At 44.1% G+C, this 16,050-nt stretch overlaps 1 protein-coding gene across 1 annotated transcript in view; it reads right to left on the reverse strand.

Moving 5' to 3' along the window:
• LOC141075786 (uncharacterized) overlaps positions 1-15,650 on the reverse strand; it is a 56,317-nt gene extending 40,667 nt beyond the window's left edge. The window contains 2 exon segments of the mRNA XM_073562932.1: positions 1,863-3,454; positions 15,562-15,650. Coding sequence (XP_073419033.1) covers positions 1,863-3,302 — 1,440 coding nt within the window. The 5' untranslated portion in view covers positions 3,303-3,454; positions 15,562-15,650.
• Positions 15,651-16,050: the final 400 nt, after the last annotated feature.

Below are 16,050 nucleotides of genomic sequence, written 5' to 3' on the forward strand. Positions count from 1 at the left end.
ATCACTAAATGGCGTAACGAGAAAAATGTCAAAACGCCAGAATTACTTTTTTTGGCCACAACATTGCATTAAAAAGCAATAAAGGAAAGACCAAAAGACCGTATCTGCACCAAAATGGTCTCCATTAATAGCATCAGCTCGGCACACAAAAAATAAGCCTTCACCCAACCCAAGATCATGAAAAATGGAGACGTGACGGGTATCGGAAAATGGAGCAATTCTTTTATACTTTACCTAATAAAGAGGAGGTATTTTTACTGATACAGTGGGTATGGAAAGTATTCAGACCCCTTTACATTTTTCACTCTTTGTTTCATTGCAGCCATTTGGTAAATTCATATTCATACTATCTATTCCTGACACTGGAGTGGCTTATAAACTTACACAGTATATAGTCTGAGGTCTGGGATCTGCCAATATGTGGCTAGTTTTCTGACTGTTTCGGATAACATGATACATGATTTTAGTTTTTTTTTGTCTAGTCTCGTTTGAATATAGGGCAATATTAAATAGTCTCCTGATGAGTTGCCTTTGGTGAGAACGATGAAACCCGTAGAAATGAGAGGCTTGGAGAGTGAGTGTGTAAACGTCACCTCACCCAATGTTAGGTGTCGGATTCCTGCCCCTGCACAGGGGGAATCTCGAGCTTTGCCTTCTGTGGTCTCCCATTCAGTCCCAGCCGCAGAGGAGGCTGCTCATTAGAGACGTCGTTGTCAGCGTCTTGCTCAGGCTAGTGCTGTCAGGTTGGTTGCTGCTGCCACCTCTGGGTCAGCTTTGGCAATCCGCACTAGCCAGCAGCAAGCAGCTCCAGAGGCTAAGTCCTTTTTGCAGCCTTCTGAGCATGCCCGTGGGACGTCCTCTCATTGGAGGTCGGGGGTCACATGCTCAGGTTCTTCTCCAGCTCGAATTGGACCATCAGGAAGGTCCCGGAAGGACGCTGCTATAAAAGGCTAGTATAGTCTGTAATTTGTAATGGTATGTGTGATGATGGATGCTTGTGAAACGCTGACTGACTCATTATGAAACCCCTTCCCTCTGATGCGTATGCTGTTAGGGTTTAGAGTTTGAGTCAGCGCCGGGTAGTGGCACTGCCTAGCGCCGCAGTGCTCCAAGCTCCAATCACATGTTAGCGCCACTCTGCGCCACACTACATTAGGCACTACGGTACCGCACGTTCAGCGACATCAGCCTGAGCGGCGCTGTGCGCCACTAATGTGCTTTCCAGACCAAAGCTTAGGCTGGTTAGTGGCGTTCGCCAGAGCTGCGCTGTACGTACTTCGTGCGGTATTGATCTATCAGCTGTGCCCTGTGGCTGTTAACAGGGCACAGTGTTCAGTAAGGGTCTCTCCCTGGTGTTGCAGTGTTGGTGCCGAATGCTGGTGGGTCTAGAGGGACTCTAACCCCATGTCCTTGGGGCAGGGTCCTGTGACCAAAACACTAGTGTTCACTCTGCAGTATCGCGGCCCTGTGAAGCTACAGGGTTCACCTCCTATTCACCGGGTGAAGTTAACCCGTGTGTGTTCGCTATACCGCCAGTTTCTGTCCGCCATTACCGAGCAGCAGTCTACCATCTCTGCACGGATGACCCCGGGCTGCAAACGCACCTCATTACCATCTTTTATTATTTGTTGCATTCCGCCAGCCCTAACACCCTATATACTGAGACATGGGGTATATGTTTTTTCTATTAGTCACTTTCTAACCTTCAGGGGGTGAATTATGGGTATAGTTTTACATTTGGAATTAATAAGGTTTAGTTTTATCCTTTTATCAGCAAACATGAGGAATGACAAGAGACAACCAATTTAAGAAGATTCAATTTTGGTTAAAACTATTCCAACACTATGAACATAAAAAGGCTTCTCCCCTATGTGATGTCTCTGATGTTTATTAACAGTTGATTTCCAAGTAAAATATTTCACACATTAAGAAAATGAAAATGGCTTCTCCTTTGTGTGACTACTCTGATGGCGATCAAGAAGCGCTTTCTGGTTAAAATATTTCCCACATTCTGAACAGGAAAAAGGCTTCTCCCCTGTGTGAGTTCTCTGGTGCTTTACAGAATCTGATTTATTTCTAAAACATTTCCCACATTCTGAACATGAAAAAGGCTTCTCCCCTGTGTGAGTTCTATGGTGATTAATACAAACTGATTTATTGTTAAAACATTTCCCACATTCTGAACATGAAAAAGGCTTCTCCCCTGTGTGAGTTCTCTGGTGATTAATACAAACTGATTTATTGTTAAAACATTTCCCACATTCTAAACATGAAAAAGGCTTCTCCCCTGTGTGGATTCTCTGGTGATTAATATAAACTGATTTATTGTTAAAACATTTCTCACATTCTGAACAGGAAAAAGGCTTCTCCCCTGTGTGGGTTATTTGGTGACTAATAAGATGCTCTTTCCGGTTAAAACATTTCCCACATTCTGAACAGGAAAAAGGCTTCTCCCCTGTGTGAGTTCTATGGTGATTAACCAGTTGTGATTTCCTGTTAAAACATTTCCCACATTCTGAACAGGAAAAAGGCTTCTCCCCTGTGTGAGTTCTATGGTGCTTTACAGAATCTGATTTATTTCTAAAACATTTCCCACATTCTGAACATGAAAAAGGCTTCTCCCCTGTGTGAGTTCTCTGGTGGGTAACAAAATTTGATTTGTGTGCAAAACATTTCCCACATTCTAAACATGAAAAAGGCTTCTCCCCTGTGTGGATTCTCTGGTGATTAACACAATCTGATTTATTGTTAAAACATTTCCCACATTCTGAACAGGAAAAAGGCTTCTCCCCTGTGTGGATTCTCTGGTGCTTAATACAAACTGATTTATTGTTAAAACATTTCCCACATTCTGAACAGGAAAAAGGCTTCTCCCCTGTGTGGGTTATTTGGTGACTAATAAGATGCTCTTTCCGGTTAAAACATTTTCCACATTCTGAACAGGAAAAAGGCTTCTCCCCTGTGTGAGTTCTATGGTGATTAACCAATTGTGATTTCTGGTTAAAACATTTCCCACATTCTGAACAGGAAAAAGGCTTCTCCCCCATGTGAGTTCTATGGTGATTAACCAATTGTGATTTCTGGTTAAAACATTTCCCACATTCTGAACAGGTAAAAGGCTTCTCCCCTGTGTGAGTTCTATGGTGATTAACCAATTGTGATTTCTGGTTAAAACATTTCTCACATTCAGAACATGAAAATGACTTCTTTCCTTTAGGAGCAGTTTGTTTTTTATTGCCTCTTTTGTGACTTTGATTTCTCTTATTAGTCAGTAATGAATCAGAAGATGGGACCTGTTTCATAGGATCAGATGACAGATCTTTGCTGTGAATGGATGATGCTATATCTGGAGTAATATCAATCACTTCAGTTGTATCTTGTAGGATCTCAAGATCATCTGATTTAAAAACTGAAGATGTCAGCTGTCCCTCTGATCTCCTGGTACAGTCAACTGCTAAGATAAAAAAAATTTTTTTTAATAAAATATCATTGAGTTTTATATTTTTGAACATTTCTACTTAAACTGTCCATAAAAATGGCAAGCTATGTAAAAACTTTAACCCATTCACCCCCAAGGGTGGTTTGCACTTTCATGACCGGGCCAATTTTTACAATTCTGACCACTGTCCCTTTATGAGGTAATAACTCTGAAACGTTTCCATGGATCCCGGTGATTCTGACATTGTTTTCTCGTGACATATTGTTCTTCATGTTAGTGGTAAAATTTCATTCAAACAACTTGCATTTATTTGTTAAAAAAATGGAAATTTGGCGAAAATTTCGCAATTTTCCAAATTTGAATTTTTATGCCCTGAAATCACAGCGATATGGCACACAAGAAACTTAATAAGTAACATTTCCCACATGTTTACTTTACATCAGCACAATTTTGGAACCAAAGTTTTTTTTTGTTACGAAGTTATAAGGGTTAAAAGTTGACCAGCGATTTCTCATTTTTGCAACACCATTTCATTTTTACGGACCACATCACATTTGAAGCCACTTTGAGGGGTCTATATGATAGAGCTCGGAAGGGAAGGAGCGCCGTTTGACTTTTTCAATGCATAATTGGCAAGTGACCCCATTTTGGAAACTAGACCCCCCACGGAACTTATTTAGATATGTGGTGAGAACTTTGAACCCACAAGGGCTTCACAGAAGTTTATAACGTACAGCGGTACAATTAAAAAATCATATTTTTTCCAAAAAAAGGTTTTTTCACCCCCAATTTTTATTTTCCCAAGGGTAACAGGACCCTAAAAGTTATTGTGCAATTTGTCCTGAGTGCGCTGATACCCCATATGTGGGTGTAAACGACTATTTGGGCGCATGGCAGAGCTCAGAAGGGAAGCAGCGCCATTTGACTTTTTTGGCTGGAATTGAGATCGGACACCATGTCGCGATTGGAAAACCCCTGATGTACCAAAACAGTGGAAACCCCCACAAATGACACCATTTTGGAAACTAGACCCCCTAAGGAACTTATCTAGATGTGTGGTGAGCACTTTGAACCCCCCAGTGCTTCACAGAAGTTTATAACGACCGGGCGTGAAAATAAAAAAATCGTATTTTTTCAACAAACATGATCGTTTAGTCACCAATTTTTTTATTTTCCCAAGGGTACCAGGAGAAATTGAACCCCAAAAGTTGTTGTCCAATTTGTCCTGAGTACGCTGATACCCCATATGTGGGAGAAAACTACTGTATGGGCACACGTCGGGGCTCGGAAGGGAAGGAGTGACGTTTTGGAATGCAAACTTTGATGGAATGGTCTGCGGGTGTCATGTTGCTTTTGGAGAGCCCCTGATGTACCTAAACAGTGGAAACCCCCCACAAGTGACCCCATTTTGGAAACTAGACCCCCTAAGGAACTTATCTAGATGTGTGGTGAGCACTTTGAACCCCCCAGTGCTTCACAGAAGTTTATAACGACCGGGCGTGAAAATAAAAAAATCGTATTTTTTCAACAAGCATGATCGTTTAGTCACCAATTTTTTTATTTTCCCAAGGGTACCAGGAGAAATTGAACCCCAAAAGTTGTTGTCCAATTTGTCCTGAGTACGCTGATACCCCATATGTGGGAGAAAACTACTGTATGGGCACACGTCGGGGCTCGGAAGGGAAGGAGTGACGTTTTGAAATGCAGACTTTGATGGAATGGTCTGCGGGTGTCATGTGCGTTTGGAGAGCCCCTGATGTGCCTACACTATTGAAACTACCCACAAGTGACCCCATTTTCAACACTAGACCCCCCACGGAACTTATCTAGATGTGAGGTGAGCACTTTGAACCCCCAAAGGCTTCACAGAAGTTTATAATGCAGCATGAAAATAAAAAAATCGTATTTTTTCAACAAACATGATCATTTAGTCCCCAATTTTTTTATTTTCCCAAGGGTACCAGGAGAAATTGGACCCCAACAGCTGTTGTCCAATTTGTCCTGAGTACGCTCATACCCCATATGTGGGAGAAAACTACTGTATGGGCACACGTCGGGGCTCAGAAGGGAAGGAGCACCATTTGACTTTTTCAACGCAGAATTGGCTGGAATTGAGATCAGACGCCATGTTGCGTTTGGAGAGCCCCTGATGTGCGCAAATAGTGGAAACCCCCAATTCGAACTCCAACCCCAACACACCCCTAACGCTAATCTCAGCCCTAACCCTAGCCCTAACCCTAGCCCTAATGGGAAAATGGAAATAAATACATTTTTTTAATTTTATTATTTTTCCCTAACTAAGGGGGTGATAACGGGGGGTTTGATTTACTATTTATGGCGGTTTTTATGTTTGGCAGCTGTCAGACGCTAAAAGACGCTTTTTATTGTAAAAATAGTTTTTGCATCACCACATATTGAGAGCTATAATTTTTCCATATTTTCACCCACCGAGTCATGTGAGGTCTTATTTTTTGCGGGACGAGTTGACGTTTTTATTGGTACCATTTTCGGGCACGTGACATTTTTTGATCGCTTTTTATTCCGATTTTTGGGACGCAGAATGAACAAAAACCAGCGTTTGATGAATTTCTTTTGGGGGGTGCGTTTACACCGTTCCGCGTGAGATAAAATTGATAAAGCAGTTTTATTCTTCGGGTCGGTACGGTTACAGCGATACCTCATTTAGGTTTTTTTTATGTTTTGGCGCTTTTATGCAATGAAAACTATTTAATATAAAAAATAATTATTTTTGCATCGCTTTATTCTGAGAGCTATAACTTTTTTATTTTTCTGCGGATGACGCTGTGTGATGGCTTGTTTTTTGCGGGACAAGATGACATATTCAGCGGTAACATGATTATTTATATGCGTCTTTTTGATCGCGCGTTATTGCACTTTTTGTTCGGCAGTATGATAACAAATCATTATTTTTTGCTTCGTTTTTTATTTTTATTTTTTAAGGGGTTCGCTAAAGGGGTTAATTAATGGGACAGTTTTATAGGGCGGGTTTTTACGGACGCGGCGATACCTAATATGTGTACTTTTATTGTTTTGTTTTTTTTATTTCCAAAAAATGAATTTATTAGGGAATATATATATTTTTTTTAATTTATTTAGCGATTTGTTTTAAATTATTTTTACATTTTTTTTTTTTTTAACTTTATTACATTGTCCCAGGGGGGACATTACTGTCATGTGACAGATTGCTGATCTGTCACATCACAGATCACTGTGACAGATCAGCGATCTGTCACAGCCAGTGCTGCAGGCTTCCTCCTTGCCTGCGCTTTGCAGGCACTGAGGAAGCCAGCTTCCTGCAGGCCCCCGAAGGTCCCCGTCGCCATCTTGGATTCGGGGACCTGCAGGGATGGAGCCTCCCGCAGCAGCGCTGCTGTGGGGGGCTCAGGGAAGCACGGAGGGAGCCCCCTCCCTGCCGATGCTTCCCTTTAACCCCCTGTACACCGCGATCGTGTTTGATCGCAGTGTGCAAGGGGTTAACGTGTCGGGGGCAGTCTGTCACCGCCCCTGACACATTGTGCATTGTGCCGGATGTCAGCTGTGATAATCAGCTGACACCCGGCCGCGATCAGCGGCGCTCACCACGTGAGCGCCGCTGATCGCGCTAGACGTACTATCCCGTCCATGGGCATAGGGGCCCGGGTCCCATGGACGGGATAGTATGTCTGATGTCAGAAAGGGGTTAATTATTTACCAAGACAATGACAGTTCACAGTCTCATAGAAAACCTTGTTGGATGAGCCAGTAGTGTGCGGTGTTCAACTGTTTGTTCATTCTGCCTCCGAAATATCGAATAAAAAGAAACCAATCAATGTTATGTAGGCGAAAATAATACCAATTCTCATCTCACAAAAAACAAGTCCACACTCAGGTCCATCATCTGTCAATGGAAAAACAGATAAGGCAGATTACAGTTAATGCTATAGTTAGGAATAGTGTTAGGCTAAAGTTAGGGTTTATTCTAAAGTTAGGGGTAGGGTAAAGAATTAGGCTTTTCTCAATTGTCTCCCCAATAATTTGGTCACGTCAGAGTTTTCTATTTCCGGAAAAAAAATAATGAATAAAATGGCCGGTCAGTATTATAGTGCAGAGGAGGCTTATGCACTTTTATGCTCTGACAGTGAAGAAAGTGCAGTGTCAGATGGCGATGTGGATTTCGAGGGCTTTAGTAGCAGCGACAGTGATAGCTCAGAAATGAGCAGTGATTCTGGTCCATCCTCACACACAAGGACCAGTACAACAAGAAGGACAAATAGCGCTTCTGGAGAAATGTCTCCAACTCAGGGAACAATGCCCAGTACTAGCGCTGTCCCTAGTGCTCGTGAATTGGCGCACACCAATGTCCAAGGGGCTTTGCCTCTTGATGTAGCATTTCCCAGATGGGAGGCTTCGGATTCAGCTACTCCATTCATCCCTCATTGTAATGCCATTCCTGGTATAAATGTGGAAGTGGAACATTTTGGACCAATTATTTTTTTAAATTTGTTTCTGACAGATAGCTTGCTAGAGGATATTGTCCTACAAATTTATATGTGTCCCAATTCATCAGCCAGAATCCACGATCCTATTATGCTAGGTCAAATTTATGGAACCAACTAATGTCCTAGAAATAAAAACATTTTTAGGACTTACATTCGCTATGGGGCTTGTTAAAGAAATGAGCATTCGGTCCTATTGGTCCAACCGCCCTGTTCAAGCCACCCCTATGTTTTCTGCCATTCTTCCTAGGACCCGTTATGAAATGCTCATGAGATTTTGGCATTTTAACGACAATAGTCAATGCCTGCCCAGAAATGTCCCAGAACATGACAGACTATTCAAAATCAGACCCATCATCGAAGACTTGTCAGAAAAGTTCTTAAAGCTTTACACCCCAACAGAAAACATTTCCATTGATGAGTCCCTTGTAAAATTCAAAGGAAGACTGCACCTCAAGCCATTTATTCCTTCTAAGAGGGCAAGGTTCGGAATAAAGCTCTATAAAATGTGCGAGCGTTCAACCAGATACACATCAGCTTTTCACATTTATGAGGGGAAAGACAGCCAACTAAACCCACCAGGATGCCCTACTTATCTGGGGACATCGGGAAAATCGTTCTGAGCCTTTTTTTACAATAAGGCTACAATCTGCATGTTGACAACTACTACACCAGCATACCCCTATTTAAAAGTCTGGTTGAACATAACATAGGGGCTTGTGGGACCATTCGCAAAAACCTTCAGGAGTTTCCACAATCATTGGTCAGCAAAAAGTTCTGAAAGGGGCAGTCAGGGGCTTTACACAATGGAGAGCTGCTTGTCCTTAAGTATAAGGATAAAGATATTTTTATCCTGAGCTCGATCCAAACAGATGCCACAAGGGCCACTGCAGACCAACAGGGATCCACTACTCCAAAACCTGTGTCTGTCACTGACTACAACAAATATATGGGGGTGTGGACCTTGCAGATCTGGTTCTACAGCCATACCAGGTATCAAGAAAATCATATATCTGGTATAAAAAGTTAGTCATGTATTTGTTTCAGGTGGCCACATATAATTCTTTTGTGTTATACAAAAAAGCCGGAAATGCAGATACTTTCCTTCATTATCAGGAAAAGGTCACTGAAAATCTTGTTTTTGAAAATTTTGTCCCCACCAATCCTGTAGAATCTGAAGATGTGAGAAGACTCACTGAGCGACATTTTATTGCACTCATCCCAGTAACTGAAACAAGAAAGAACCCCCAGAGAAGATGTCGTGTATGTTCCTAGAGAGGAATGAGGCATGATCCCCGCTATTATTACCCACAATGCCCATCATTGCCAGCCTTATGCCTCCATGACAGCTTTACAATCTTCCACACAGAACCACGTTTTTGAACCGTTTTGACATTCAAGCATTTGGTTTATTTAGTGACAGACACTTTTGAGTAGAGCTGACTTAACAATTTCCAGGGGTAGGTGGGGGGAGGTCTCCAGAGACACGAGCTGGGCACAATATATTGGGCACCACAATGACATTTTTGCAATTTTTGCTCTAAAATTTCCACTACGTGTATCTGGAAATCATCCATGTAATGAAAATGATCACTATATCCATAAATGAATTCCCAGAGGGGTGTCATTTCCGAAAAGGAAATGACACCCCTCTGGGAATTGGAAATGACACCCCTCTGCGAATTCATCTATGGGTGTAGTGACCATTTACCCATCTATCTATTTTCCAATGTAAAATCTGGGATTTAAACAACATCTTAGTGGTAGAAATGTACCATATTTTTCAGACGATAAGACGCGCTTTTTCCCCAAAAATTTTTTGGGGAAAAGGGGGTGCGTCTTATAGTCGAAAAATACTTGCAAATGCTGCGGCGGCGCTCTGTGCTGCGTGGAAGGCTCCGCTGGCATTTTGTCAAAGCCCGGAGACCCTTGCAGTTCCATTGCTGCGATGCGGTGGTCTCTGGAAAAATGGAATGGCCGCTGTGGGCGGCGCATGTTCAGATTCAGATCTCGTCCCGAGATCTCGTTGCCAAGATCTGAATCTGCAGGGGCGGACACAGACTGTAGTGGGTCCCTGTGCAATAAATTTTTCGGGCCCCCCCAACCCTTCATAGGGCAACAAAGTTATTTTTGTTATCTAATATTGAGGCTATGCAGGGCTGGATATAATATCTGTATAGAACATAATGTAACCCCCCATAGAATATAATGCAGCCCCCCCATATAGTATAATGCAGCCCCTCCATAGACTATATGGCAACCCCCTCATAGGATATAATGCAGCCCCTTATATAGCATAATGTAGCCCCTCCATAGAATACAATATAGTCCTCCTCATATCATATAATGCAGCCCCCACAGAATATAATAAATATAATACAGCCCCCCTATAGAAAATAATGTAGCCCCAAATAGAATATAATACAGCCCACCTCCCCATAGAATATAATGTAGCCCCCCATATTATATAACACAGCCTCCCCTTATAGAATATAATGTAAAATGTACCCCCATGGTATATAACACAGCCGCATAGTATGTAGCCCAGCACCACATGGTATATAGCCCAGCCCACCATGGTATACAGCCCACCATGGTATATAGACCATGTGACGAACAGCCCACCGCTGTTCACCAATACGTGATGAACAGTCCACCGCTGCCACCAAATTGTGACAAACGGTGGTCCCGCTGCCACCAAAACATGACGGTCAGCGGACCCTGTGTCACCACTATGTCACAATCCCACCACTGACATGGGTATATCAGCGGACGGAGGGACGCGACACACTGCCGGCACACGGCTATCACAGGCACAGTGGGGGCTTATCTTAGTTATCCCACCACTGGCACCATGTGACAAAAATACCCAGCAAGCTAATCTCGCTCTAACAATTTATTGCAGGGGGGTATTTTGGATGCCCCACCACTACTAAAAACCTTCCAAGAACTGCGGGGATTTATGTATATCCCACTTTCTCAGTTCCACTTTGGAACTCGCAGCTCTCCGGCGCCCCCCTTACCCTCAGGTCAGTCAGGGAACTGCACCTAGGTTAATTAGTCGCCGGACGGGCTGCTTGTTGTGCACGGGCAATTAGTCTACTGCAGTGAGGGAATTATCAGTGCTGTGGCCACAGCCCCCCTTCTGCAATATAAGACCCTTCTGGACTGCCAACTAGCCTAATCAATCGCACACATCGCGCTGCCACCATCCACAGTTTACTTAATTCACAGTCTTAAATTAAGAGGGTCCGAGGCAAACCCCTTAAATTAGTAGCGATTATCTAAACAAGGCGTATAGTTTGTTTCTTAGAGCATGGAGACAAACTGATAATTTTACGATTTATTCCCAAAATGTGGTCAGTGGTTATACAGATAAAAGTTGCTATAAAGTTGAGACATAAAATATGTACAATAGACAAGTATAAAACAAAATGGATGAAAGAAGAAAGTACACTCACATGTGGTCAGTTGGTGTTAGGCATCCCATGTGGCTGGGGGGAGGGGCACTTAACCAAACGTCGCCGCTCATCGGCACGTCTCTCTGGCACGAGGACTTAAGCTGCTCTGCCTGAGTTTTGGGGAGGGAATCCCTTATCCTTTTGGGTCTATGACCTCACGAAATGGGCAGTCTGGGAAGGTCCCACCTTCCTCTCTTCAAGTTATGATTTGGCTACAAAACTTATGAGGATCATATCTTAGCGAGGGAAGCCCGCACAAACACATATATGGCATCATTGTTTGTGATTTACCGAATAGAATCCGAAAACACCAAGCATGCCATAACTAAGACCCTCTATTTGGGAGCAATCCATATTTCAGGTTTTGGAGGTCCGAGAACTACGCATGAGGCACCGTAGCGAAGCCGGGTCCACTCAGATCAAGGAAATATGACTATTATATCTCTGTCATGAGCGGAGTGCAAGCTAGGCGTCTTTTAATATTTCCTATACCTGTAAGCAGCCTCTGGTTTTAAACAAAGGACCATCTTTTCACTTAGCTAATTAACATTCCTAGCTCACAGGAAATGGACGGTTTCAGGTTTTACAGGCTGTGCACATGAAGACACTGGTGTGTGTGTGTGGGAAGAGAAGGGGGGTTTGCAGCTACACGGCAGGCTGCAATGTCCTGATAAGCAAAGGAGACTTCTAGAAGTTTCTAGAAACATTCTTACAGTACAATACAGACCACCATGTTATAATACAGCCCAGCATGGTATATAGCCCCTCCAGAATGGTATAATACAGCCCAGCATGGTATAATACAGCCCAGCATGGTATATAGCCCCCCCCAGCATGGTATAATACAGCCCAGCATGGTATATAGCACCCCAGCATGGTATAATACAGCCCAGCATGGTATAATACAGCCCAGCATGGTAGATAGCCCCCCCAGCATGGTATAATACAGCCCAGTATGGTATATAGCACCCCCAGCATGGTATATAGCCACCCAGCATGGTATGATACAGCCCAGCATGGTATGTAGCCCCCCCAGCATGGTATAATACAGCCCAGCATGGTATATAGCCCCCCGAGCATGGTATATAGCCCCCCCCAGCATGGTATAATACAGCTCAGCATGGTATGTAGCCCCCCCAGCATGGTATAATACAGCCCAGCATGATATGTAGCCCCCCCAGCATGGTATAATACAGCCCAGCATGGTATATAGCCCCCTCAGCATGGTATAATACAGCCCAACATGGTATATAGCCCCCCCCAGCATGGTATAATACAGCTCAGCATGGTATGTAGCCCCCCAGCATGGTATAATACAGCCCAGCATGATATGTAGCCCCCCCAGCATGGTATAATACATCCCAGCATGGTATATAGCCCCCTCAGCATGGTATAATACAGCCCAGCATGGTATATAGCCCCCCCAGCATGGTATGATACAGCCCAGCATGGTATATAGCCCCCCCAGCATGGTATAATACAGCCCAGCATGGTATATAGCCCCCCCAGCATGGTATATAGCCCCCCCAGCATGGTATAATACAGCCCAGCATGGTATATGGCCCCACAGTCCAGTACTAACACTGATTTAATAAAAAAAAAAAAAAAACAACACCCTCCTCCCCTTCTCCTCGTGCCTGCGTTGCTCCCGGCTCCTGTCTCCTCTCTTGCTCTGCATGGTACACAGTGAGAGCGTGATGACGTCATTGCGCCCCCGCTGTGTCAGAGGCAGAGTGGGGAATGATGGGAGAGGGAGCGTCAGCTGACGCTCTCTCCTCCAGGCTCCATCATTGCCTCCTTCAATGCGGGGATCGGGGGGGTGGAGTCGGTGCTGGGGGCAGGCGGGCTCCCCTGCCTCACAGGGGCCCCTTTGCCTCCCGCAGCGCTCGCTGCTCTCCTCATTGCACTACACATGGCTAATTTGAATTTTGACATAACTAGCCATGCGGTGCTGGAGGGGCCCCCTCTCCCCCAGGGCCCCCGTGCAATGCACGGTCTGCACGGGCGGTAGGTCCGCCCCTGTTAATCTGAGCATACACCGCCCCCATCTGCCAGTTTCCCGGAGGCCACCGCATCGCAACAATAGAGGTACAGTGGCCTCCGGCTTTGACAAAACAGCGGTAGAGCCCCCCAGACAGCACAGAGCGCCACAGCCCCAGCACAGAGCGCTGCCGTGGCCCCAGCACAGAGCGCTGCCGCCACCCCAGCACAGAGCACTACCCCCACCCCAACACAGAGCGCTGCCACCACCCCAGCACAGAGCACCCCTGCCGCCTAAGCCTGGGATGGGATTTTCCGGAGGCCACCGCACCAGCCTGGACCACCGAACAATGTCTGTGACCAGTCTTGCACCTGTGCTGATCCCCCCTAGTAAGCTGAATTCGGACTGTAAGACGGACCCCCCATTTTGCATATTTTTTTCCCCTATTTTCCTTTTGAAGATTTGGGGTGCATCTTATAGTCCGAAAAATACAGCAATTATTTTTTCTTCACTGCCCAATGGTATAATTTTCTATGGAACAGCTGTGGTGTCAGTAAGCTCACTGCACCACTAGAAGAATTCATTCAGGGAAGTATTTGGTAAAATGCAGTCACTTTTGGGGGCTTATGCTGTTCTGGCACCTCAGGGGCTCTGACAATGTGACATGTCACCCACAAACAATTCCAGCAAAATCTGCTCTCCAATATGGCGCTCCTTCCCTTCGGAGCTCTGACATGCGCCCAAACAGTAGTTTACCCCCCACATATGGGGTGTCAGCATACTCAGGACAAATTACACAACTAATTTTGGGGTCCAATTTTTCCTGTTACCCTTTGGAAAAAAAATGGAGGGTGAAAAGATCATTTTTTGTTGAAAAAATATGATTTTTTATTTTCACGGCTCTACGTAATTAACTTCTACAAAGTACTTGGGGGTTCAAACTGCTCACCACACATTTCCTTGGGGGGGTCTAGTTTCCAAATTGGTGTCAGTTGTTGGTGGTCTCCGCTGGTTATGCACATCAGGGGCTCTCCAAACGCGACATGGCAACCGCTAATTATTCCAGCATATTTTACATTCAAAAAGTGAAATGGCGCTCCTTCCATTCCGAGCCCTGCCGTGCGCCCAAACAGTAGATTTCCCCCACATATGGGGTATCGGCATGCTCAGGAGAAATTGCAAAACAAAATGTATCGTCCATTTTCTCCTGTTACTCTTGAGAAAGTAAAAAAAACTTAGGTCTAAAGGAAAATTTGTGTGAAAGAAAAGTAAATGTTTATTTTTTCCTTCCACATTCCAATCATTCCTGTAAAGCACCTGAAGGGTTAATAAACTTCTTGAATGTGGTTTTGAGCACCTGGAGGGGTGCAGTTTTTACAATGGTGTCACTTTCGGGTATTTTCTGTCATATTGACCCCCCAAACTCACTTCAAATGTGAGGTGGTCCCTAAAAAATGGTTTTGTAAATTTTGTTGTAAAAATGAGAAATCGCTGTTTAACTTTTAACCCTTATAACTTCCTAACAAAAAAAATTGATACAGTTGATATAGAGGCTACTGCACAGGCGCCGCCATCACCGGTAACATTATGCTGGATGTAATTTTTTTCTAAGCCTCACAATAGCCACAATATTATAGGCATTATCAACAATAATATCAATGCTATTATATGCATTATGTAATAATGGGGGCAGGTCAGTGAGGGGTCAGCGACCTGTCATAGGCCAATACAGATGAATATGTAATCAGAGTACCACATAAAGCCCCGCCCACAGCCCCACCCACAGCCCCACCCCAGAGCACGAGAATCTCATTACTGAAAACTACAAATACAGATTACACAACAGTAAACCAGAGTTGCCCTCATTTATGGTGGACTATTGGAGCTACTATGGATCCTGAGCAGAAGATTAGAGAAAATAATATTGCTCCCCATTTCAGGAGAGATTGTGCAGTAATCTGAATTCCTTAGGATCAAAAACAATGTAATTGGTTGTAAGTTCTATAGAAAAGGGCTTTCACTGCCCAAAGTCATTTGAACAGTTTTGGGTGGAGGAGAATGTTGTGGTCTAGAGGCAAAATGGTGATCATGGTTATACGGCCGGACTACACCACCGATAAAGCAGCCACAGCCGGTGACTGAGAGGAATCTGTGACTTCTCTGCATTCAGTGGTCACTACTCACCTGGGTAGTCATATGTGGGAATCTCCTCTTTACACCACTCATCATCTCTCACATATGTCTCTGTAGGATTAATATGGGTCAGATCTTCACCCTGAAACAAATATTGTAAAAGTCACCGACAGATGGAGAAGTCCCATCTATGATCAGCTCTAATCCTGCCATCTCCACCGTTCTCATTACACAAGTATAAAACATATAATACTGGTGGATAAAACAAGACTGAGCACAAGACCTTCACAGCCGTCTACACATCATAGGGGAGATCTCCTGACACCTTCTCTCCATCTACCTGATGATCCTGAGGAGCACTGGGATCTTCTTGTTTACAGTCCTGTGGAAGAAGAGGACGGGGACATCTCTCTGGTGTTGTCCTCTTACTGGATAGATCTGGAGGAAACACATACAGGGACTGAATTCATTCTCTACATACAGATAATTATAGGCCGTGTGTATTTAGTCCTGTCTATTACCTGGAGATGTGAGGGGCTG

Source organism: Dendrobates tinctorius, unplaced genomic scaffold (assembly GCF_039654945.1).
Source record: "Dendrobates tinctorius isolate UK_male_01 unplaced genomic scaffold, ASM3965494v1 ptg000372l, whole genome shotgun sequence".
NCBI lineage: Eukaryota > Metazoa > Chordata > Amphibia > Anura > Dendrobatidae > Dendrobates > Dendrobates tinctorius.